At 46.1% G+C, this 26,064-nt stretch overlaps 3 protein-coding genes across 3 annotated transcripts in view; 1 reads left to right on the top strand and 2 right to left on the bottom strand.

Annotated features, from left to right (window-relative positions):
- The window catches only part of LOC309562972 (uncharacterized protein), a 581,033-nt gene that overhangs the window by 519,702 nt on the left and 35,267 nt on the right, over positions 1-26,064 (bottom strand).
- Positions 1-26,064, bottom strand: part of LOC309563967 (uncharacterized protein) — a gene marked incomplete at its 3' end in the record, with an annotated part of 94,728 nt that overhangs the window by 57,879 nt on the left and 10,785 nt on the right. The window lies entirely within an intron of this gene.
- On the top strand, positions 8,195-25,853 carry LOC309563969 (uncharacterized protein). The gene is made up of 6 exons (XM_082268599.1): positions 8,195-9,402; positions 9,507-9,574; positions 18,930-19,857; positions 21,203-21,427; positions 22,177-22,312; positions 24,705-25,853. Exons 1-6 carry the CDS (start codon positions 8,200-8,202, stop codon positions 25,688-25,690), a joined length of 3,546 nt encoding a protein of 1,181 aa, XP_082124725.1. The 5' UTR covers positions 8,195-8,199; the 3' UTR covers positions 25,691-25,853.

The raw sequence follows: 26,064 nt of genomic DNA, 5'->3' as shown, positions 1-26,064 counted from the left end.
AGAAACTGTGGGCAGGTTGGTAATATCTACCACATCTTCTGGTCATGCAGCAAACTAAATGTAACGTGGCCTAATGTCTTTTTTTTTTTTAAATAATATTTATTTATTTAATTAAAAGAGAGGTTATACATAACAAACCAGAACAGAAAACAGTTGCAGAGATAAAAAACATATGGCAATTGTCATAACAATGGGTAAATACCTACACCATGGGCAGGAACGTATATTTGATAAATTGTGCCCATAGGCTAAACAGAGGAAATCCTCATCTAGGGCCTGCCCGCAGGTTTGAACTGGATGTCTCTGGAATGGACCACTGCGTCAGCCCAAAGATGCCGTGGCAAATATTAAGTGCAAAATGCTAGACGATAGCCAATAAACAGAAATAATACATTAAAAAAAAAATAGAAAGCAGAAAAACGGACTATAAAAGAAAAAGAAAAGGAAGAAGGCATAAGGGAAGGAAAGAGAATAGAAATGTAGGGGTTAGGAACTGAGGCGTTGAAAAGGTTACAGAGCAGAGAAAGGACCACATATCGAGAGTGAGAGCATGAGATCCCTAGAGCGGTACGGCATATAATAACCCATTCAATACAAGCGTTGCATGACATAATGTGACCTGAAGGAAAATAGAAAAGGGGGGCAATTTTCAACACCAAAAACACTACGCATCAGGGATCTCATCAGAATAGAACATCCATCCTGACCAGATGTCCATAAAAAGAGCCTGTTGGTCCCTAAGATCATAAACCCGCCACTCCGCTCTCCTGACGCTATTCACCACCCTTTTCCATTCAGCCACGGTAGGACAGGAAGCTTGTTTCCGGTGTCTCAGGATCAGACAATTGGCTGCATTCAGTAAAAATGGGATAACACAACGTTTATACCTCTTAATAGAGGACCTGACATCATGGAAAAGGCATTGGAGGGGAGTACGGCCAATCGGAGTAATGGTCAGTTTCTGAATCCAGGGAAAGATTGAGTACCAGAAGGCCCTAATTCCCAGGCAGTCCCACCAAGGCAGATTGTCTTTAATTTGATTTCCAACATCGTGGGCATTAGGGTTCTTCACTCACCTAGTCTAGCGATATTGAGCATTGACATAGATGACATCCCTACAACCTTTAGAACAGTTGTTACACATGTCCTTCTATGCATTACTAGAAAATGGAAATCGCCAACAATCCCCTCTATGGATGAGGTTATCAACGTAGTCCACCTGCAATATAGCCACGAGGTTAGCTTCGCATACTCACAAGGTAACTCTGGAAAAATTAAAAATCAATGGCTTCCTTGGACTCTCTGGTATTCTAAGAATATTGCAGTTGGGTAAAATATTTATTTATTTATTTTTCTTTCTTTCCTTTGTTCTTCTCGTTTGCTATTGGAGTCACAGGTGTGGCTCCCCTTTTATTCCTTTTTGGATCATAGATGTTGTAACGGAACCTGCGACCCACACTGTGCTTGTGGACTTCCGTCACTATACGTTGTGTTTGGTGTCTCAAACCAAGGTTGTTGGGACTTTAAGGGCAAGAGTAAACAAAGTAAAGTAAACTTTGTTTACTCTTGCCCTTAAAGTCCCAACAACCTTGGTTTGAGGCACCAAACCCAAAACACTACGATTTCACAGGGACAGTGGCAAAACCTTACTATAGGGCATCCTAGAGATCAAAACCCCTTTTCCAATTCCATCAGTATACGGCTTCCTTCAGTCTTGAACATAGATAGCAAATATTCCAGCCGCCCCCCCATACAAAGCTAGCCAACAACTTAGCTTCTTCTGGTACCTTCTACTTTATTGAACAGTCCCACAGTTTATTTACAGCATGGACGAGTGTGCATGTCTGTTCGGGACTTGGCGCATGCTCAGAAACGCTCCGTGCACTCAGCAGCTTCCTGGTGACGCCACAGACTTCATTCCATCTCCACTTCTGCACTACAGCTCTGCCCAGGACCCGGATATCCACAGAAGGCACCCGGCTTTCTTCTTCCTGTGACGGATGGTTCACCTCGGATGTGTTATTGCATGTGGATGAATGGCACCACCAAGAGGAGCATCAACTTTATTGTGACATTAGCCTCTTCATCCCTTGGCTCTTGTGAATTGCTACATTTGTTTTAAAATACCCCAATAAATCAATCTGCACTTAGAGCGCTTTTCTGTGCTTTTTGTATCCTTTTCAGAGTTTTCCTCACTCCTGAGAAGTGCTGCTTGGTGCAGTTGTACCTCCTATACAAATTTGACTTTTTTTTATATGGACTTTCCATACTAATTTGTTTTGGACTGATTCCCCCCCCCCCCCTTTTCTTTTTTATTAATCATTATCCTATGTTGGATGAACTTTAGCACTTATATGTATGTGTTTTTTAGATTACCACACACAGGTCAGGGGTTGCCTGATTACATTATCATATGCAGATGAAATTGTATACAGAAATATAATTAACCTGAACTAATTATCTAGCCATCTGGGCAGAAACAATATGTGAGTTTATTAACAATTAACAATGGGACAGACAGGCTTAACAGAATCCACATCACACCTCAATACAGAGACAATAGGAAGAGACCACCAGTGACAGATTGTCAGTCTCTGACATTGAAGTACAATACACATTATCAGAAGTGTAAACACAGAACCTATTTGAAGCAAACCAAACCATATTCTCAGTGTCCATTAAGTATCTGTCTTTCACTCCCAGTAATGGTGAGTACCGTTACAGGTGTCTTTCACTCAGTGTGTTAATTATTAGTATCTGTGTATTACTTTGGTCGTGTGGGAGCTTACGTGTGCCCCCCTTTACCCACAAGCACAGTTTGAGCCCAGTAAGGGGGCTTGGGTGCAGTGGGGAGCGCGGGTATGCTGGACCTAGCATGGGTGGGTACCCGAAGCCCACAGTTAGATAAGAATTTATTCATATATGTTTGTTAGTCACCTGTTGTGAAAAGTGTACACATTGATGTTTGCTTTAGACTTACATCCTCCAAATCTTTGTAGGCTTAGCCTTCTTATGTCTTTACTTGTTCTATGTCTTTGTTTGCATCTCTTCATGCAAAATACTCAATAAAAATTATTGAAATAAAAAACTCACTTGGCGCCTTATGTGTGTATCACCCTCCTAGGTAGGGGCTAGGAAAACTATAGTTTTTCTCTGCCTGCTTATCAGGGGAGCCTGATCTGTAGTTATGCCTGTTACATGTGTCTGGTGGGTGATTCATCTGGGCTGAGGGAGTGTCCCCACTGTATCCAATAGGGGAGCCTGTTGGACAGTGGAGGAAACCCAGCCAGTGACACACAGGCTTTTGTGGCTGTCCCAGTGGGTTGGCACAACAGCGGTGCATCCTGGGATAGGTCATAAAAGCCAGGGGCACATGTGACAGGTCGTCTTTGGGTGGGAAGCCAGGTCCTAGGAGAAGGGTGACGGCTGTCTCTCCTCCTGTCTGTACGGAAGGTGGTCACAGGCAGTTGGCCTAGTGAGCCAGAAGTGTGGTGCTGAGCAAAGAGGTCCGGTGGATGCTGACAAGTGGAGTTGGAGCCATCCTTGGGAAAAATAGTGTCCGTGAGTACCGGGAAGCTTGCCAGGAGTCTGCCCAGGAAGGGGACCACTCCAGTGGAGAGTCAGCAGACAGGAACTAGCACACACAGCAAGTGAGAAAGGGGGTGCCAAGTTAGGACCCTGAAGAGAAACAAAATCAGGATCATATTCTTTATCTTCACTTCAGTGGCAAGGTGAAGCAGCGGCCCTGCCGCACACTACAGCTAGTTGTCCTCAGATTTGTGCATAGTTCATAGTTGGAGTATCCCACTCATTCCTTCTCCTATCCCAGTACTAAATAAAACACAAAATCCCCTGGACTGTTCATTGTCTGAGCCAAGCATCTAAAGTGATACGTTTCCACAGACTGTTGCTACGGGTAACCCAGGGGAATCCAGAAAGTGCAATTCTCAGCAGTCCTCTAGGGGGCAGTGCTACATATGCATTATATCAGCCTCAGAACCTGTGTAATTAACGTGTGTCCTTGTTTAAAGGGATGAGGTGGCAACCCTACTCCCTGAGGCTTGTATCAAATGAAAAAATAGATAAAATATGCCCTCATCACCGGTATCAGTGGAATAAAATAAGCCCCCATCACCGGTGTCAGTGGAAAAAAATAAGCCCCCATCACCGGTGTCAGTGAAATAAATGAAGCCCCCATCACCAGTGTCAGTGGAATAAAATAAGCCCCATTGGTGTCAGTGAAATAAAATGAGCTCCATCAACGGCATCAGTGGAATTAAAAAAGCCCCATCTTTGGCATCATTGGGATAAAATAAGCTCCATTGGTTGGTTCTGTGGGATAAAATAAGCCCCCTTGTTGGTGTCAGTGAGATAAAATAAGCCCCCTTGTTGGTGTCAGTGAGATAAAATAAGCCCCATTGTTGGTGTCAGTGAGAACAAAGTCTAACCCTAGCCCATCATTGGTGGTCAGTGGTGATACTTACCTGATCACACGCTCCTACTCCGTTGCCTCTCTGCTGAGGTCGGAGTTCTACTTTCACTGTCAGAAAGGAGATCACTCCACCCAACAGTCGGGTATAATTGCAGTGCTTGGTGAGGGAACCCAGAAAGTGTTCCAGCCATCATCACCTCATTGCCACTCTACACATAGCCCTGGAACAGTGCTTTATTTTGGCCTAGGCCGACAAGGCCCAGGCCTAGAGCGGCACTTTGCAGGGGGCAGCAACAAAGCTGCCCCCCCTCCACCTGAGACTATTGGCCACTGGTTGCTAGACCCGCTTCTCTCACCCCCTTTCTCTCTCTCACTCACCCCCCCCTTCCTCTCACTCACCCCCCTCTCTCTCTCTCACCCCTCTCTCTCTCTCACCCCTCTCTCTCTCACCCCCTCTCTCTCACTCTCTCTCACCCCCCTCCTCTTTCTCTCACTCACTCACTCACCCTCCTTCTCTCTCTCTCACCCTTACCTCTCTCTCTCTCTCATCCCCCCTCTCTCTCTCCCCCTTTCTCTCTATTCCCCCCTCTCTCAACCCCTCCTCTCTCATCCCCCCTCTCTTTTTCTCTTTCCCATTCCCCCTCTCTCTCTAATCCCCCTCTCTCTCTCATCCCCCTCTCTCTCTCATCCCCCCTCTCTCTCATCCCCCTCTCTCTCATCCCCCTCTCTCTCCCACCCCCTCTCTCTATCACCCCCTCTCTCTCTCTCTCATTCCCCCCCTCTCTCTCTCTCGTTCCCCTCTCTCTCTCATTCCCCCTCTCTCTCATTCCCGACCCCCCCCTCTCTCTCTCTCTCTCATTCCCCTCTCTCTCTCATCCCTCTCTCTCATTCCCCTCTATCTCTCATCCCCCTTCTCTCTCTAATCCCCCTCTCTCTCTCTCATCCCCCTCTCTCTCCCATCCCCCCTCTCTCTCTCACCCCCCTCTCTCTCTCTCTCATTCCCCCCTCTCTCTCTCTCTCATTCCCCCTCTCTCTCTCATTCCCCTCTCTCTCTCTCTCTCATTCCCCTCTCTCTCTCATTCCCCCCCCCTCTCTCTCTCTCTCATTCCCGACCCCCCCTCTCTCTCTCTCTCTCTCTCTCTCTCTCTCGTTCCCCTCTCTCTCATCCCCCCCTCTCTCTCTCATTCCCCTCTATCTCTCATTCCCCCCTCTCTCCCTCTCCCTCCCTCACCCACCCCCCTCTTTCTCTCCCACCCCCTCTCACCCCCCTCTCATGAGATCTCAGGTATTCATGCTGGGACTTGTAGTATTCAATTTTGAAGGGAATCACATCTGTTAAAAAGGAAGGAGTGGGGCAAATTTACATAGGAGGGGGAAGGGGGGGGGGGTTGCCCAATTTCAGTCTTGCCTAGGGCAGCACAAAACCAAAATACACCACTGCCCTGGAACCTGCGGGATGAGGACATGTTGGGTCGGGTAGCCAAAACCCCAGGACTGTTCTGTAGAAACTGAGACACTTGACAACAATGACAAGGCCGTACTCACACTACGAGACGTTTCTCGGGGGCTGCAGTTCCTCTGAGCTCAACAAGGTGGTGATCTCACATCTACCCAGAAAGGAAGTCTCTATGGAAGACAGGAAGTGATGTCAGGCACAGACAGGAAGTTCCGTGCCATGTGGGAGGAAGAAGAAAGGAGACGTTGCTGGAGCTGGAACAAGAGAAGGTAATGTTTTTTTTTCTTTCTTTCTGATTAGAGCTTATTTAACGAAGATGTATTTAGATCTCCTGTGAAATAAAACACCCCATCCCCCCACACACAATAAAAGTTGTACAATACGTTAGACTAGACTGATAAGGTGAAAAGATAATGAGTCAAATATTCCAGGCCCGTAAGTGGGGAAAGGTTCAGCGTGAGCATGTGCCAGCAAACTTGACAATAACATAATGACTTATTTGCATTCCTACTTCGTGTTTGTTACAATTAATGTTTTATTACATATCCAGAGTGGAAACCTCGGGGATTGTAATATTGTTATTAAAGAAAAGTAAAAAGAGGAGAATGAGGCGCATGGTGTGATGGAGGAGTTTTCTGAAGGACACAAGGATCTCTACAAGGAGGCCATGATGGAGAATAAGCCGCCCCTCACATCGCCGGGTAAGAGGAGACTTTATTGTAAAGCAGAGAGCAATACGGAGGATCCACCTAGATCCCCCATCATCTGATAAACACATAGAAACAATGTATTCAGTCAGTGTGTGTGTTTCCTACAGATGGATCCAGTAATGGGAACCCACCAGAGAGATGTCCCCGTCCTCTGTATTCCCAGGATTCCACACAGGAAGGTCACACCATCCCTCACCATCATCAGGTAGATGAGGAACAATCACTGATAGTATCATTAGGATCTGTACATTATCTGCATTGTTACCATTGATGTCATTTTTATTATATATTCAGAGTGGAAACCTGAGAGATTCTAATGTTGAGGTTAAAGAAGAGATAAAAGAGGAGGATGATGAGGATGGGGTGATTGAGGAGTCAGAGATTCCAAAAGGACACAAAGATCTGTGCCGGAACACCATAGAGGAGTCATCCAGCTACAGAAACCCACCAGAGAGATGTCCCCGTCCTCTGTATTCCCGGGATTCCACACAGGAAGATCACACCATCCCTCACTATGATCAGGTAGATGAGGAACAATCTCTGGTAGTTATGATTTACACACAAGCATGTTTGTTACAATTAATGTTTTATTATTTATCCAGAATGAAAACTTTGAGGATTATAATATTGTTGTTAAAGAAGAGTATAAAGAGGAGGATGAGGAGTATGGAGTGATGGAAGAGTTTTCAGAAGGACACACGGATATTATGGAAGTACCTAATACCAGGAACCCACCAGAGAGATGTCCCCGTCCTCTGTTTTCCCGGGATTCCACACAGGAAGGTCACACCATCCCTCACCATCATCAGGTAGATGAAGTTGAGGGTCGGGAACATAAAGTGATTGAACACTCTGACATGTGGAGACGATGTGTGGACTCTACAAGATGATATTTTCTATGTGATCTCACATCATAAATACTTCTATGTTACAGATGTTATTTTCTGTTGGTTTAGGGTGAAGATCTGATGAAGATGAAAGTTGAGGGTGAAGTAGAAGAGACGTATGTGAGGGATGATCAGCAATATACGGAGGAGGCTGGAATGACGAGGACATTCATAGAGGAGGACACTCCTACAGAGATCAGCACAGGTGACCCATAATATATTCTTCTCCTATCTCTGCTCTGTTACTGCACTCTGATTGGTCCGGAGTAGGGCGGGAGCTGAGTGATATCAGCCAATAATAGTTTGATAATGGTCCCCTCCCTGTACTGAAACCTATCTTGCACATTAGTTTTATCACAGCTCTGATTCTCTATGTAGCACTTGACATTCTTTTTTGTTCACATCAGCCCCTGCCCTCTAAGGTCTTACAATCTAAGGTCCCTATCTCACATGCATATTAAGGGGGTTGGGTGACAAAAAAACAACCCCTATTGCCCACTGGTTCTCTTATTTTCTGATAAGTCTTCCTGACTGCATCATTTATCTGGAAGACCTTACCAGTTCCTTTATGAGTGGAAAAGTCCCAGCTGGTTGGGACATCCACAGAGAACATCTGCTCACTCATATCTACCTGATCCAGATGGAATCTTGATGGAAGTGAACTAACCCTCTCAGATCTATTGACGATGTTTTTATATTTTCCCAGGACACGCCATGGAGAAACCCTCAAAGGATCGTCTCACTTTATCTCCAGGTTGTAAAATGGAAGATGAGGACATCACAGGGGATTGTGGAGGAGAAAAGACAATGAGCTCCACTATGGATGGTGGACTTCACAGTGTGGATAGACCATGGAATCCCTCTGAATTAACTCTTACTGTACATCAGGGATCTCACGCAGCTGAGGAGACACATTCCAGTCCTGAGTATGGGGAATCTCTTCTACCGGAATATGATCCTACTGTACCTCAGAAATTGCATGCCGGTGAGGCACTACATTCCTGTCCTGAGTGCGGCAAAAGTTTTCTTTATAAATCGGCACTGGTCAGACATCAGAGATCTCACACGGAGGAGAAGCCGTATTCCTGCCCTGAGTGCGGGAAATGTTTTTCATACAAGTCCAATCTTACTGCACATCAGAGATACCACACGGGAGAGAAACCATATTCATGTATCGAGTGCGGGAAATGTTTCACAGAGAAATCACTACTTGTAAAACATGAAAGAGTTCACACAGGGGAGAGAAGATATTCCTGCCTTGAGTGCGGAAAATGTTTTGTGTGGAAATCAGAGCTTGCTGTACATCAGAGGTCTCACACGGGCGAGAAGCCATATTCCTGTCCTGAGTGCGGGAAATGTTATCGACAGAAACCAAACCTTGTCATACATCAGAGGTCTCACACAGCAGAGAAGCCGTATTCCTGTCCTGAGTGCGGGAAATGTTACAAGCGGAAATCGGTGCTTGTCGAACATCAGAGATTACACACAGGTGAGAAGCCGTTCTGCTGCTCTGAGTGCGGGCAAGGTTACCCACGGAAATCAGAACTCATCATCCATCAGAGGTCGCACACAGCGGAGAAACCATATTCCTGCTCCGTGTGCGGGAAATGTTATAAGCGCAAATCCGTACTTGACGAACATCAGAGGTCCCACACGGGGGAGAAGCCGTATTGTTGCTCTGAGTGTGGGAAATGTTATCAACAGAAATCGCAGCTCGTCATACATCAAAGGTCTCACACGGGTGAGAAGCCTTATTCCTGCCTTGAGTGTGGGACACATTATCAACGGAAGTCACAGCTTGTCACGCATCAGAGATTGCACACTGGGGAGAAGCCGTATTCCTGTCCTGAGTGCGGGAAATGTTTTTTACAGAAATCTAGTCTTACCAGACATCAGAGGTCCCACACAACCCTTGAGGTGTAGTAGCATCCTGCGCGCACAACCCTCGAAGGCGTATTAACGTTCTACATGCAGGACATGTTTCTCAACATCTCCATCTTTTCTATGTCCCTCAAAACAAGGGTATCAACATGAATGCCAAGAGCCCAGTCTTGTGCAGAGTAGAGCAGTGTTTCTGTAACACCAGCTCGTAAGTCATGGTGTTTCTCACCAAAATATCAAGCTCTCTCTTTTTTTGTTTGCCGGCCTCCTGGCTTTTTGTTTAACTCGCTATATTTTGTCAAATTTTTGCTGTATCCCAATTTGTGTATTTTGTATTGGCTAGATATCCATATGAACTGCCACAACCTTCCACCATCTCTTCTGGTTACACCCTCTGTCAATGCCCTGCCACCACCTTCTCTATTAAACCCATTGTCCTCCTCTCCAGCCATTTTAACCACTTGCCACCCGCGCCATAGCAATTTTAATGCTACAGGGTGGCCCTCCTATAAGGGATCCTGCCTGCGGGGGGCGCGGCACTTATGCGGTGGTTATTCACACCAGAAACCAATCTGCAGGTGGCGGGCACTGGATTTCCGCCGGCACTCGCCGATCATCGGTAATACACACAGGACTGAGATCTGCCTATGTAAAGCAAGGAACAAAATCCATCTCTTGCCTCAGTAAAAGAACCTCCCACAGTACACATCAACACTGGCTAGGCACATCGTTAACCCTTTGATCCCCCCTGATGTTTAACCTTTTCCCAGCCAGTGTCATTAGCGCAGTGACAGTGCATATTTTTAGCACTGATTACTGTATTCGTGTCCTGGTCCCCCCAAAAGTGTCACGTAAGAGTCCACCGCAATGTCACAGTCTCGCTATAAGTCGCTGATCGCCACCATTATTAGTATTAAAAAAATAAATTTAAATTCCATAAATACATCCCATAGTTTGTAAATTTTCATGTAAACCAATCAATATATGCTTATTGGAAATGTTTTTTTTTATCAAAAATATGTAGAAGAATACATATTAGCCTAAATTTATGAAGAAATTGGATTTTTTTTTTTTTTTTACATTTTTTTTTCATTGGACGTTTTATAGCAGAAAGTAAAAAATATTTTATTTTTTCAAAATTGTCAGGTTTTTTTTTGTTTATAGCGCAAAAAAATGTAAAAAAAAAAAAACACAGAGGTGATGAAATACCACCAAAAGAAAGCTCTATTTGTGGGGAAAAAATAATATAATTTTTATTTGGGTACAGCGTCCTATGACCGCGCAATTGTCAGGTAAAGTAACTAAAAAATGGCCTGGTCGCAAAAAATGGCCTGGTCATGAAGGTTGGGGGGAAATCTACCGAACAGTCAAGTGGATGAGGATGAGAAACCTCATCCTTTGCGTAACAGGCCCCTTTCGATTGATCTTACTCCCTTTCAGATCACATCTAACATAGAGAAACCCCCCTCCATCTTTTCTATGTCCCGTGTCCCTCTAAACAAGAGGATCAGCATGAATACAAACAGCCCAGTCTTGTGAAGAGTCAAGCCGTGTTTCTGGAACACCAACTACATTCTTATTACCATCTATCATTCCACCCGTAATTCCTCCTCCACACCATCACCACCTCCAACCACAAGATCATCTTTCTTCCTCACTTTCACATCACATCCAACATAGCGATACCCCATATTCTCATTCCTATCTATCATTCCACCTGTAATTCCTCCTCCGCACCATCACAACCTCCAATCACAAGATCATCTTTCTCACTTTCACATCACATGTAACATAGAGAAACCCCCCTCCATCTTTTCTATGTCCCGTGTCCCTCTAAACAAGAGGATCGGCATGAATACAAACAGCCCAGTCTAGTGAGGGGTCAAGCAATGTTTCTGCAACACCAACTACATTCTCATTCCCAATTACACCCGTAATTTCCCCTCCGCACCATCACCACCTCCAATCACAAGATCCTCTTTCTGCCTCACTTTAACATCACATCTACTATAGAGAAATTCCCCCCCCTCCATCTTTTCTATGTCCTGTGTCCCTCTAAACAAGAGGATCAGCATGAATACAAACAGCCCAGTCTTGTGAGGAGTCAAGCCGTGTTTCTGCAACACCAACTACATTCTCATCACTGAAACCATCTCCCAGGTTATGGATTTTACATAATGACGTATATTATTTTTATTGTTGTATAACCTTTCACTGTATTTTTATATGTATTGTACCAATGTTGTTTGTTACTTAGAGATCTCCTTATCAATTGCCATAACCTGCTCTTATCTTCTCACTTCCTCCTTGGCTAATATATGACCTTACTGTATTTTCCTAGTTGTTCCTTCCCCTGACTCATTTTATACATTTGTTCAAATGCCCCAGAGGTCTCTCGGCACAGAAGACCTCTTTCTAATCAGGTTTGAACCATACTGTACATTTTGCATATACACTATATTACCAAAAGTATTGGGCCTTTACACACACATGAACTTTAATGGCATCCCAGTCTTAGTCCAAAGGGTTTAATATTGAGTTGGCCCACCCTTTGGCGCTTTAACAGCTGCAACTCTTCTGGGAAGGCTGTCCACAAGGTTTAGGAGTGTGTCTATGGGATTGTTTGACCATTCTTCCAGAAGTGCATCTGTGAGGATAGGCGATGATGTTGGATGAGAAGGGCTGGCTCGCAGTCTCTGCTCTAATTCATCCCAAAGGTGTTCTATCGCGTTGGGATCAGGACAGTCAAGTTCCTCCACCCCATACTTGCCCATCCATTTCTTTATAGACCTTGCTATGTGCACTGGTCCAACCCATTTGGTGGAGGGGGGATTATGGCGTGGGGTTGTTTTTCAGGGGTTGGGCTTGGCCCCTTAGTTCCAGTGAAGGGAACGCTTAAGGCGTCAGCATACCAAGACATTTTGGACAATTTCATGCTCCCAACTTTGTGCGAACAGTTTGGGGTTGTCCTCTTCCTGTTCCAACATGACTGAGCACCAGTGCACAAAGCAAGGTCCATAAAGACATGGATGAGCGAGTTTAGGGTGGAGGAACTAGACTCTTCTGGAAAGGTTGTCCACAAGGTTTTGGAGTATATCTATGGGAATGTTTGACCATTCTTCCAGAAGCCAGGCCTTCTTGTCCCATGTCAGGGCCTGACCTCACAAATGCGCTTCTGGAAGAATGGTCAAACATTCCCATAGACACACTCCTAAACCTTGTGGACGGCCTTCCCAGAAGAGTCTAGTTCCTCCACCCCAAACTCGCTCATCCATGTCTTTATAGACCTTGCTATGTGCACAGGTCCAACCCATTTGGTGGAGAGGGGATTATGGCGTGGGGTTGTTTTTCAGGAGTTGGGCTTGGCCCCTTAGTTCCAGTGAAGGGGACACTTAAGGCGTCAGCATACCCAGACATTTCTGACAAATTCATGCTTCCAAATTTGTGGGAAGAGTTTGGGGATGGCCCCTTCCTGATCCAACATGACTGCGCACCAGTTCACAAAGCAAGGCCCATAAAGACATGGATGAGCGAGTTTGGGGTGGATGAACTAGACTCTTCTGGGAAGTCTGTCCACAAGGTTTAGGAGTGTGTCTAGGGCAGTGATGGCGAACCTTGGCACCCCAGATGTTTTGTTACTTCATTTCCCATAATGCTGCACTACACTGCAGAGTGCATGAGCATCATGGGAAATGTAGTTCCAAAACATCTTTCATATGTGAGAACATGGCTAAGCTGTACCAAAGAAGGAGGGAGGGGTGTGGATTGGGGGGTAGCAGAAATTAGATTGCTTAGTCCCTCCCTCTGTCCAGAGCTCCTCAGCCCACACATCCACAGACATATCTACATCTATTTCAGCCAGAGGTCCATTCACACCTAAAGCTTATCGTTTTTAGGCATTTTTCGGGCAATCTTTGCAGGTGTTTGGAAGAAGTCATTGACATCTGATCAAAAACGCTTGTAATCTGCCAAAAAGAAGCTCATGTACTTTTTTGAGCTTCAGGGGGTTTTGCTTCAGGCGACAAAATGCTCAGATGTGAACAGGGGCCATTGAAATGAATTTTTTGATTTTGCTTGTTGGGCGTTTTGGAAGTTCAGAGATGAGCATTTTACAAGCTGAAAAATGCTCAGTTGTGGATGGGGCCTCAGAGGTCCAGGGAGACCAAACCTTATCATATTTCCAGAGGCAACCACTATTTATATAAGTGATTTTGTGTATGAGCAAAGCCGCGTCCACCATATTTTCCCAGGAGGACAGACCCGGAGGGGTCGGTGAAGACCACTTCAATAGGATTTCTTTTCTAGCGTAATACAATAGATAAGAAATCAGTAACTTGGAGTGTTGGGAACGTTGGCTATCTTCGTGAATACCCAACAATGCCAGTTCTGGGGAGGCAGGAAGGAAAAGCTGCAGGCGTGTATTATTCTCCACAAAGACACTAGACCAGTGATGGTGAACCTTGGCCCCCCCAGATGTTTTGAAACTACATTTTACATTATGCTCATGCACTCTGCATTATAGTTGAGCATCATGGGAAATGTAGTTCCAAAACATCTGGGGTGCCAAGGTTCGCCATCACTGCACTAGAGCAGGGGTCTTTAAACTATGGCCCTCCAGTTGTTCAGGAACTACAATTCCCATCATGCCTGGTAATTTCTGTGAATGTCAATGCCTCATAGGAGGTGTAGTTCCGCAACAGCTGGAGGGCCGTAGTTTGAGGATCCCTGCACTAGACCAATAGGTCGCTATTATTGGACAATCCCAGAACATATGAAGATATGAGTTTTACAATGCCTCCATGGGATGTGAAGTTCCGCAACAGCTGGAGAGCCATAGTTTGGAGATCTCTGATCTAGAGCAAGGGGTGTCAAATTAAATTTCACCGCGGGCTCCATCACCATTATGGTTGCCCTCAGAGGGCTGGTTGGATCTATAAGACTAGACGTCCCTCCCTTACATCACAGTGCACCTCCCTACCAGGAAGAAGCTGGGGGCAGAGCTGGGAAGCAGGAAGTTCAGGGTCTGAAAGAGGACCAGAGGAGGGCTGGAATCAGCTATACTGAGACCAGTGAAGGTGGAGACAAGGGGGTGAAGGACCTGTAGAAAGAGTTCTGTCCTCTATGTAACTCTCTGCTGCCGACTGAATATTAGCATGCATAAAGAAAGGGATGTATTTCATAGATAAAACTATAATCCTTCCACTTTATAAAACTCTGGTTCGACCGCATCTGGAGTATTCTGTCCAGTTCTGGTCACCAGTCCTCAGGAGGAATGTGTTGGAACTGGAGAGAGTCCAGAGAAGGGCAACTAAACTAATTAGGGGATTGGAGGACCTTAATTATGAAGAGCGTCTACAATCGCTTGATTTATTCTCCTTGGAGAAGAGACGCCTGAGAGCGGACATGATAGCAATTTATAAATATCTCAATGGTGATCTCAGCATAGAAAAAAAGCTATTCAGTCGGAAGGATTGCATGAGGACACGAGGGCATACAATGCAATTAGAGGAGAAGCGTTTTAACCTCAGGCAATGTGGGGGATTCTTTACTGTTAGGGCTACAAGATTGTGGAATTCTCTACCACAAGAGGTGGTTTCTGCAGGAAGTATGGTGGCTTTCAAAAGACTCTTAGACTTACATCTCAAGGATCAGAACATTCAGGGGTATGAGAGATGATTACGGCCACACACACCTACACAGTTTGGACTGGATGGACTATTGTCTTTATTCAACCTCACCTAGTATGTAACTATATGACTGCAGGAGAGACGAGCCTCTCCATTGCTGCATGAAGATGTGGAGGATCTGGCAGAGGAGTTCTGTCCTCTCTGCTGTCGACAGCAGATGCAGAAGAGGTGCAAGAGGCACATGAAATGGCCAAGCGGGCTGGATTCGGCCCATGTGGTCTAGAGTCACCCAACCCTCTACCTCTAAACCAGGGCAGTAATGCAACTTCCCCTTGGGAATGTGTTGCTCCACATTCTGGGATCGTAATTAAATGCTTCATAGACTGGAAGGCACGCATCACTCTAAGGAGTAGCAGTGTTCTGCCATCCTTCCTAAACTGACTTTCGGCTCCCAAAAATAAAAGAAGGGGGGGAGGGGGGTTGTGAGGGTTTTTATGTGAGGGGAGCTGGGTTAAACTGCTACCAAAACCACTGCATTTCTTGTCCGATCTCACCCCAGTGGAACAGATCTTTGCCCCGCGAAACCCCCCCTCAAAGGACGTTATCGCAATTCTACAATGCTCTTCAGGACCTCACCTCAAACACTGCTCCCCATTTCCTAAAAACCTGGGAAAGAGATCTGCAAAGTGGTCTCACTGATGCTCAGCGTTCCAAGGTTCTACAATTGGTCCATACTACATCCACCTCTTCGAAAACAGCTGAAATTAATTATAAACTATTGACACGCTGGCATCGTACCCCGGTAGCACTCCATCGTATCTTTCCTCTCACCTCGGCCCAGTGTTGGAGGGGTTGTGGCGACAAGGCCTCACATGCTCACATCTGGTGGCACTGTCCCAAGATACAAGGTTTTTGGTCAGAGGTGCTTTACTGGATTGGCAAAATCCAAGGTTTCCCGATTCGTAAAGACCCTTGGGTAATATTGTTTCACTGTGTGGACGGGTGAGGTGTCCAATATAAACGCTCTATCACACCCCATCTCCTGAATGCAGAGAAGTCCCTCAAACCCCGTTTTTGGGCTCAGCCTACTATTCCAACCCTTCAGCAGTGGTTCCATAATATTGACCACATGGAAGATCTGACCTATTCTCACAGAGGTCTCTCTTCAGTAGCATATAAAATATGGGTCTACTGGCTAGCCTTCACCTATACACAAAAATATGGGGACATGATGTCCCCATCCAAATGAGAACTAATTCTCTGTTCTTTTATTGATGATGTAATGATAATTGTTTCTTCAGGCTTAATGGCGGGTTAAGGATTTCATCCGGGGTCCATTCCATTCCAATCCATCTCATCACCTCTCCTCTCTTCTCCCCTCCTCTCTACTCTTTAGATTCCTCTTTCCTCTCATTTTTCTTTTTTCCTCCCTCTGCTACCTTACTTACCTATAGACTTGGTCCTATCAACCAGATGGTGACCGCGGTTTGTGTTTGTTTTTCACCCAGCTTATAGAACAGGGGTCTTCAAACTACGACCCTCCAGTTGTTCAGGAACTACAATTCCCATCATGTCTAGTCATGTCTATGAATGTCAGAGTTCTACAATGCATCATGGGACGTGTAGTTCCACAACAGCTGGAGGGCCAGAGTTTGAGGTTCCCTGTTATAGAAGATTGTATTGTTGTATACCTCATTTTTTCACCAGTATACAAAAATGTACTTTTTATGTTTACAATATGTACCGAGACATGCAAACCAAAAATTGTATGACGGTTTGTGTGCACTGTCCACATTTCTTTCTCAATAAAAATTATATATATATATATCAGTAGTGTGTACGGCCCCCATGTACTTGTAGGCATGCCTGACAACATCGGGGCATGCTCCTAATGAGATGATGGATGGTGTCCTGGGGTATTTCCCCCAGATCTGGACCAGGGCATCACTGAGCTCCTGAACAGACTGAGGTGGCACCTGGCGGGTCGGGTGGAATGAAACAGAATGTCCCAGAGGTGTTCTATTGGATTTAGGTCAGGTGAGCGTGGGGGCCATTCAATAGTATCAATTCCTTCATCCTCCAGGAACTGGCTGCATACTCTCACCACATGAGGCCGGGCATTGTCGTGCACCAGGAGGAACCCAGGACCCACTGCACCAGCATAGGGTCTGACAATGGGTCCAAGGATTTCATCCCAATACCTAATGGCAGTCAGGGTGCCATTGTCTAGCCTGTAGAGGTCTGTGTGTCCCTCCATGGATACGCCTCCCCAGACCATCACTGACCCACCACCAAACCGGTCATGCTGAATGATGTTACAGGCAGCATAATGTTCTCCACGGCTTCTCCAGACCCTTTCACGTCTGTCACATGTGCTCAGGGTGATCCTGCTCTCATCTGTGAAAAGCACAGGGCGCCAGTGGTGGAGCTGCCAATTCTGGGGTTCAATGACAAATGCCAATCGAGCTCCACAGTGCCGGGCAGTGAGCACAGCGCCCACTAGAGGACGTCGGCCCTCAGGCCACCCTCATGAAGTCTATTTCTGATTGTTTGGTCAGAGACATTCACACCAGTGGCCTGCTAAGAGGTCATTTTGTAGGGCTCTGGCAGTGCTCATCCTGTTCCTCCTTGCACAAAGGATGATGGGTTAAGGACCTTCTACATCCCTGTCCAGCGCTCTTAGAGTAACTGCCTGTCTCCTGGAATGTTCTCAATGCTCTTGAGACTGTGCTGGGAGACACAGCAAACCTTCTGACAATGGCACGTATTGATGAGCCATCCTGGAGGAGTTGGACTGCCTGTGTAACCTCTATAGGGTCCAGGTATGGCCTCATGCTACCAGTAGTGACACCGACCCCAGCCAAATGCAAAACTAGTGAGAAACAGAAAAGATGAGTAAGGAAAAAATGTCAGTGGCCTCCACCTGTAAAACCATTCCTGTTTTAGAGGTCGTCTCATTGTTGCCCATCTAGTGCACCTCTTGTTAATTTCATTAAAACTGATTAACAACCCCCTCTGCTACTTAACTGACCGGATCAATATCCCAGGACTATGACTTAAAGCTATACTCTGATTATAAAGTGTTCCTTTTCACACTACGAGATGCTTCTCGGGGCTGCAGTTCCCCTGACCTCCACAAGGTGGTGATTTAACTTCTACCTTAGATACAGGAAATCTCTATGGAAGACAGGAAGTGATGTCAGGTATAAATAAGAAGTTCCGGGTCAGAGGTGAGTTGGGAGGAAGTAGAGAGGAGACTTCGCTGGAAGTGGCAGCAGAGGAGGTAATAAGATATTACAGTATATTCTATTTACACCCAGTAACCCCCCCCCCCCCCCTCATGTCCATCCTCTTCCTCCATAGTCATCGGAACCTATTTTATCTCCAGCAGATGGAGGTGGAAGGATACAGGTTGCAAGCGGGAACACACTGAGATTCACTTGGGGCAGGCCAAAAGACACTGGGGCAGGCCGGAAGACACTGGGGGTAGACTGGAAGACACTGGGGTAGACTGGAAGACACTGGGGGTAGGCTAGAAGACACTGGGGTAGACGGGAAGACACTGGGGTAGACGGGAAGACACTGGGGTAGACGGGAAGACACTGGGGTAGGCTGGAAGACACTGGGGGTAGGCTAGAAGACACTGGGGTAGACGGGAAGACACTGGGGTAGACGGGAAGACACTGGGGTAGACTGGAATACACTGGGGTAGACGGGAAGACACTGGGGTAGACGGGAAGACACTGGGGTAGACGGGAAGACACTGGGGTAGACTGGAATACACTGGGGTAGACGGGAAGACACTGGGGTAGACGGGAAGACACTGGGGGTAGACGGGAAGACACTGGGGGTAGGCTGGAAGACACTGGGGGTAGCCTGGAAGACACTGGGGTAGACGGGAAGACACTGGGGTAGACGGGAAGACACTGGGGGTAGCCTGGAAGACACTGGGGGTAGCCTGGAAGACACTGGGGGTAGCCTGGAAGACACTGGGGGTAGGCCGGAAGACACTGGGGGTAGGCCGGAAGACACTGGGGGTAGGCCGGAAGACACTGGGGACAGGCTGGGAGCAGACTGGAAGAGACTGGGGAGCAGTCTGGCTGGAAGACACTGGGAGCAGGCCGAAAGACACTGGGGGGAGGCTGAAAGACACTGGGAGCAGACTGGAATACACTGGGAGCAGACTGGAATACACTGGGAGCAGCTGGAAGACACTGGGGACAGACTGGAAGACACTAAGGGCAGGCGGGAAGACACTGGGGACAGGCCGCTGGAAGACACTGGGGACAGGCCGCTGGAAGACACTGGGGACAGGCCGCTGGAAGACACTGGGGACAGGCTGCTGGAAGACACTGGGGACAGGCTGCTGGAAGACACTGGGGACAGGCCGCTGGAAGACACTGGGGACAGGCTGCTGGAAAACACTGGGGACAGGCCGCTGGAAGACACTGGGGACAGGCCACTGGAAGACACTGGGGACAGGCTGCTGGAAGACACTGGGGACAGGCTGCTGGAAGACACTGGGGACAGGCTGCTGGAAAACACTGGGGACAGGCCGCTGGAAGACACTGGGGACAGGCCGCTGGAAGACACTGGGGACAGGCCACTGGAAGACACTGGGGACAGGCTGCTGGAAGACACTGGGGACAGGCCACTGGAAAACACTGGGGACAGGCCGCTGGAAGACACTGGGGACAGGCCGCTGGAAGACACTGGGGACAGGCTGCTGGAAGACACTGGGGACAGGCCGCTGGAAGACACTGGGGCAGGCCGCTGGAAGACACTGGGGACAGGCTGCTGGAAGACACTGGGGACAGGCTGCTGGAAGACACTGGGGAGCAGGCTGGAAGACACTGGGGAGCAGGCTGGAAGACACTGGGGAGCAGGCTGGAAGACACTGGGAGCAGGCTGAATGACACTGGGAGGAGGCTGAAAGACACTGGGGGCAGGCTGGAAGACACTGGGGAGCAGGCTGGAAGACACTGGGGGCAGGCTGGAAGACACTGGGGGCAGGCAGGAAGACACTGGGAGCAGGCTGAAAGACACTGGGAGCAGGCTGGAAGACACTGGGAGCAGGCTGAAAGACACTGGGAGCAGGCTGGAAGACACTGGGAGCAGGCTGAAACACATTGGGAACACTGGGGGTACAGAGATCACACTGGGAGATGCTTGCAAAGGACAAGAGGGATCCAGCTACAGGATCACTAGGAATATCAGAGTCACTAGAAGTCTCTCAGAACGTAGAACACTAGGAGTATAGTGGGTCACTCGAAATCTTCACAGGAAGTCAGGGACACTAGGAAGCACTGGGGGTGTACAAGGAATCCCCTCCCCTAGGAATGGGGGTACATTAGGAAATTACTTGGAAATCAAAGGGTGACTTGACACTAGGAACACTAGCTGTTGGTCTGGCAAAGCCTGAGGCAGTGAGCCCAGCTTAAGTAGAAGGGTAGATGGTCTTGCTGGATGGGCAACCAATTGAATAGACAACAGGTGGCCAACCAGTTTTGAACACTTGGATAAGACGTAAAAGTGGAACCTTGAAAGTTAAAGCCATGGAAATACATGTACTAGCATGCCTGCTGGTCTTTGGGAACAGAGTAGGCTGATCTACAGAGAAGCTGCTGTTACAATGTAAGAATAATGAGGGGAAAGTAACTATTCCTATCATCTGTGAGGGTTCAACACAAGGGATGTCTGGCGTTGAGAATTCTGGGACATTATCCAGTAACAGACAAGGGATGTGTCTGGATGGTGACTGTATCATTGTGTGTGTCAGGTTCCTATAAGGTGTCAGGATGTCACTGTCTATTTCTCCATGGAGGAGTGGGAGTATTTAGAAGGACACAAGGATCTCTACAAGGACGTCATGATGGAGAATCAGCCGCCCCTCACATCACCGGGTAAGAGGAGACTTTATTGTAAAGGAGAGAGCAGTATGGAGGCTCCACCTAGATCCCCCATCATCTGATAAACACATAGAAACAATGTATTCAGTCAGTGTGTGTGTTTCCTACAGATGGATCCAGTAATGGGAACCCACCAGAGAGATGTCCCCGTCCTCTCTATTCCCGGGATTCCACACAGGAAGGTCACACCATCCCCCACCATCATCAGGTAGATGAGGAACAATCACTGATAGTATCATTAGGATCTGTACATTATCTGCATTGTTACCATTGATGTCATTTTTATTATATATTCAGAGTGGAAACCTGAGAGATTCTAAAGTTGAGGTTAAAGAAGAGATAAAAGAGGAGGATGATGAGGATGGGGTGATGGAGGAGTCAGAGTTTCTAAAAGAACACAAAGATCTGTACCAGGACACCATGGTGGAGTCATCCAGCTACAGAAACCCACCAGAGAGATGTCCCCGTCCTCTGTATTCCCGGGATTCCACACAGGAAGGTCACACCATCCCTCACCATCATCAGGTAGATGAGGAACAATCACTGATAGTATCATTAGGATCTGTACATTATCTGCATTGTTACCATTGATGTCATTTTTATTATATATTCAGAGTGGAAACCTGAAAGATTCTAAAGTTGAGGTTAAAGAAGAGATAAAAGAGGAGGAGTATGGGGTGATGGAGGAGTCAGAGTTTCCAAAAGGCCACGGAAATCTGTACCAGGACACCATGGTGGAGCCATCTAGTTACAGGAACCCACCAGAGAGATGTCCCCGTCCTCTGTATTCCCGGGATTCCACACAGGAAGATCACATCATCCCTCACCATCATCAGGTAAATGAGGAACAATCACTGTTATATTTTATACACAAGCATGTTTATTACAACGAATGTTTTACTATTTATCCAGAATGGAAACTTCGGGGATTATAATATTGTTGTTAAAGAAGAGTATAAAGAGGAGGATGAGGAGTATGGTGCGACGGAAGAATTTTTTGAAGGACACAAGAATAGGATGAAGGCACCTAATACCAGAAACTCACGAGAGAGATGTCCCCATCCTCTGTATTCCCGGGATTCCACACAGGAAGGTCACACCATCCCCCACCATCATCAGGTAGGTGGAGTTGAGGGTCGGGAACATAAAGTGATTGAACACTCTGACATGTGGAGACGATGTGTGGACTCTACAAGATGATATTTTCTATGTGATCTCACATCATAAATACTTCTATGTTACAGATGTTATTTTCTGCCATTCTGTTGGTTTAGGGTGAAGATCTGATGAACATGAAAGTTGAGGATGAAGTAGAAGAGACATATGTGAGGGATGATCAGCAATATATGGAGGAGTCTGGAATGACGAGGACATTCATAGAGGAGGACACTCCTACACAGATCAGCACAGGTGACCCATAATATATTCTTCTCTTATCTCTGCTCTGTTACTGCTCACTGATTGGTCCAGAGTAGGGGAGAGCTGAGTAATATCAGCCAATATTGTATTGATAATGGCTACCTGCATTTTTCTCTTGAATAACCCGTATTCTGGTTGATTCAGACTCTATTTATGTAGTTATAGGAAAGAAAGGTACCATAAAAAAGCCAAGTTCAGCAAGTTGCGTTTCTTGTGAATTGAAACCAATTTGGGCCAAATGTTCTTAACAAAGGACAAATGTATTTTTCTCTTGGCTTTACACACAGGAAAAATAAGGACTTTTTGAAGGGATACTCATTACCAATGGGCGGGAATTACCCCTGTGTTTGTCAGAAAATGGGGTCCAAAGCAGGCCTAAAAAGTGTAATATAACATTTTCCCTAGGGCCTAATGGTTTACAGCCATGAGTCCTCAGGGAGCTTAGTTCAGTGATAGTCAACAATTTACCTGGGCCTGAGGGTTTACACCAGGGGTCTTCAAACTATGGCCCTCCATTTGTTTAGGAACTACAATTCCCATCATGCCTAGTCTTGTCTGTGAATGTCAGAGTTTTACAATGCCTCATGGGATGTGTAGTTCTGCAACAGCTGGAGGGCCGGTAGTTTGAGGATCCCTGGTTTACACCCATGACTCCTCAGGGAGCTTAGTTCAGTGATAGTCAACAGTTCATCAAGGCCTGATGTTTACACCCATGAGTCCTCAAGGAGCTTAGTTCAGTGATAGGCAACAGTTCATCAAGGCCTGATGTTTACACCAATGAGTCCTCAAGGAGCTTAGTTCAGTGATAGCTAACTAGTCATCAAGGCCGGATATTTACACCGAAGAGTCCTCGAGCTTAGTTCAGTGATAGCCAACTATTCATCAAGGCCTGATGTTTACACCCATGAGTCCTCAAGGAGCTTAGTTCAGTGATAGTCAACAGTTCATCAAGGCCTGATGTTTACACCAATGAGTCCTCAAGGAGCTTAGCTCAGTGATAGCTAACTAGTCATCAAGGCCGGATATTTACACCGAAGAGTCCTCAAGGAGCTTAGTTCAGTGATAGCCAACTATTCATCAAGGCCTGATATTTAAACCGAAGGGTCCTCAAAGAGCTTAGTTCAGTAAAAGCCAACAATTCATGAAGGCCTGATGTTTACACCCATGAGTCCTCAGGGAGCTTAGCTCAGTGATAGCCAACAATTCATCAAGGCCTGATGTTTACACCCATTAGTCCTCAGAGAGCTTAGTTCAGTGATAGGCAACTATTCATCAAGGCCTGATGTTTATTCATCAAGGCTTGATGTTTACACCGAAGAGTCCTCAAGGAGCTTATTTCAGTGATAGCCAACTATTCATCAAGGCCTGATGTTTACACCCATGAGTCCTCAAAGAGCTTAGTTTGATGATAGCCAACAATTCATCAAGGCCTGATGGTTTTACACCCATGAGTCCTCAGGGAGCTTAGTTCAGTAATGGTAAAGCCACTCTGCAGGTTTTTAAAGACTATTTAATAACAGGGATGGTAATGACTTACTGTTGTAGTGCAGTCCTGTATATGGCTACTGATACATTGCTGTTTGTGGAACTAGGGAGAGTGAAGTGTAAGCCCCCTGCATTCACAGTGATTTGAATAGACCAAAGAGTGATTTTTAGGTCAAGGTGGACCTCATGCAAAAAAAAAAAAAATATATATATATATATATATATATATATATATATACAGACACTTATCAGAGGATACTGACTGGCTACCAAAGAGAGGGGGAAGATGAGCTTGTACACCCCTGAACCATACCTTGGCCAAGTGCCCTCAATGTGGTTCACTAAACCCGTCCTTAAACAAACTTAGGTACTTTTGCCTCATTAATGCTTTGAAGTTTAGCTTCAATATGAAACTCTATTAACAGTCTTGCTGAGATGGAAATAAAGGGCATAGCAGAAAGATTGAAACATATTCCCTGGAGAATATACCACACCAAGCTTCCTCCAGTGTGCTGCTTGTCATCTGAGGTCTTGGGCTTTGACAATCCACTCTGTGCACAAGCAGAGGGTCTTCCAGTATGAACTAAAAACTATGAGCTGACTTTGTTATCAATATACACATGACACTGTGCCTAAGCATAAGGTTCTGTGAACAGCATACCCCTCTCAGTCCCAATTAGTTCCCTCACTTTCTGACAAGGCTACACAAGCATAGAAAGGATCTGGAAGGAGGTCCCAATGCCTTTATACCAGTTCTTTTAAGAGGGGATGGGTCCCATCTGGTTGGGACATCCACAGAGAACATCTGCTCACTTATATCTACCTGATCCAGATGGAATCTTGATGGAAGTGAACTAACCCTCTCAGATCTATTGATGATGTTTTTATATTTTTCCAGGACACGCCATGGAGAAACCCTCAAAGGATCGTCTCACTTTATCTCCAGGTTGTAAAATGGAAGATGAGAGCATCAAAGGAGATTGTGCCGGAGAAAAGACAATGAGCTCAACTATGGATGGTGGACTTCACAGTGTGGATGGACCATGGAATCCCTCTGACTCTGAGCAACCTCAAACTGTGAGGGATGGTTTCGAAATTCAGGGGTGGAAGAAATGTTCCTGCACTGAATGTGGGGAAAGTTTTAGCTCAGAAATAAGTCTTACTGTCCATCAGAGATATCACACGGGGGAGAAGACTTATTCCTGTTCTGAGTGCGGGAGAGGTTTTTTTCAGAAAGCTTCACTGGTCAGACATCAGAGATCTGTCCATCTGACCAAAGGGGAGAAGACGTATTCCTGCCCTGAATGCGGAAAATGTTTTTCAAGGAAGTCCTATTTTTCTGCACATCAGAGATTACACACGGGTGAGGCGCTACATTCCTGCCCTGAGTGCGGGAAAGGTTTTATTCATAAATCAGAACTGGTCACCCATCAGAGGTCCCACACAGGGGAAAAGCCGTACTCCTGTTCCGAGTGCGGGAAATGTTTTTCGCGGAAGTCCAATCACGCTGCACATCAGAGATGCCACACAAAGGAGAAGCCGTATTCTTGCACTGAGTGCGAGAAATGTTTTGTATGGAAAACGGATCTCGATCGTCACCTGAGGACTCACACAGGTGAGAAGCCATATTCCTGTCCTGAGTGCGGGAAATGTTTTTTACGTAAATCTCGCCTCGATGGGCATTTGAAATACCACACTGGAGAGAAGCCGTATTCCTGCCCTGAGTGCGAGAAATGTTTTGTGTTGAAAACCGATCTCGATAGACATTTGCGGTCTCACACGGGGGAGAAGCCGTACTCCTGTACTGAGTGCGGGAAATGCTTTTCACAGAAAGCCCATCTTTACAGTCATCATAAATCGCACGCAACCCTTAAAACACATTAGGTGCCTCGAATACAGGAAATGTCTATTACACCAATCATATTTCCCCTTCCAGGACAGCACATGAGAGGCTCCGCCTATCTATAACAGGAAATGCATCATCCACAGTCAATAAAAAGATAAAAGAAAATAAATAAAAGTTTTTCTTACTTTCTGTTATAAAGTTTTGCAAATAAATAATCCTTCATTAATAAATTTGGGCCAAAATGTATTCTGCTACATTTCTTTGGTAAAAAAAACCCAAATCAGTGTCTATTATTTAGTCTGTGTGAAAGTTATAAAGACTACAAACTATGGGATATATATCTGAAAAATCGATCAATCCTGATGTACTGACGGCTGATCTCATTTCTTAAGGCCCTAAATTGCAAGAACAG

Source organism: Pelophylax lessonae (genome assembly GCF_965119305.1).
Source record: "Pelophylax lessonae genome assembly, chromosome: 9".
NCBI lineage: Eukaryota > Metazoa > Chordata > Amphibia > Anura > Ranidae > Pelophylax > Pelophylax lessonae.
Note: the sequence above shows the minus strand (reverse complement) of the source record. Positions and strands in the feature narration are given on the sequence as shown.

Coding starts and splice junctions, on each gene's coding strand:
- LOC309563969 (XM_082268599.1), top strand. CDS start 8,200: ATGGAGAAACCCTCAAAGGATCGTCTCACTTTATCTCCAGGTTGTAAA. Junction 9,403..9,506: donor GGTCCCACACAACCCTTGAG/GTGTAGTAGCAT, acceptor CCTCAAAACAAG/GGTATCAACATGAATGCCAA. Junction 9,575..18,929: donor TGTTTCTGTAACACCAGCTC/GTAAGTCATGGT, acceptor CACTGGGGGTAG/CCTGGAAGACACTGGGGGTA.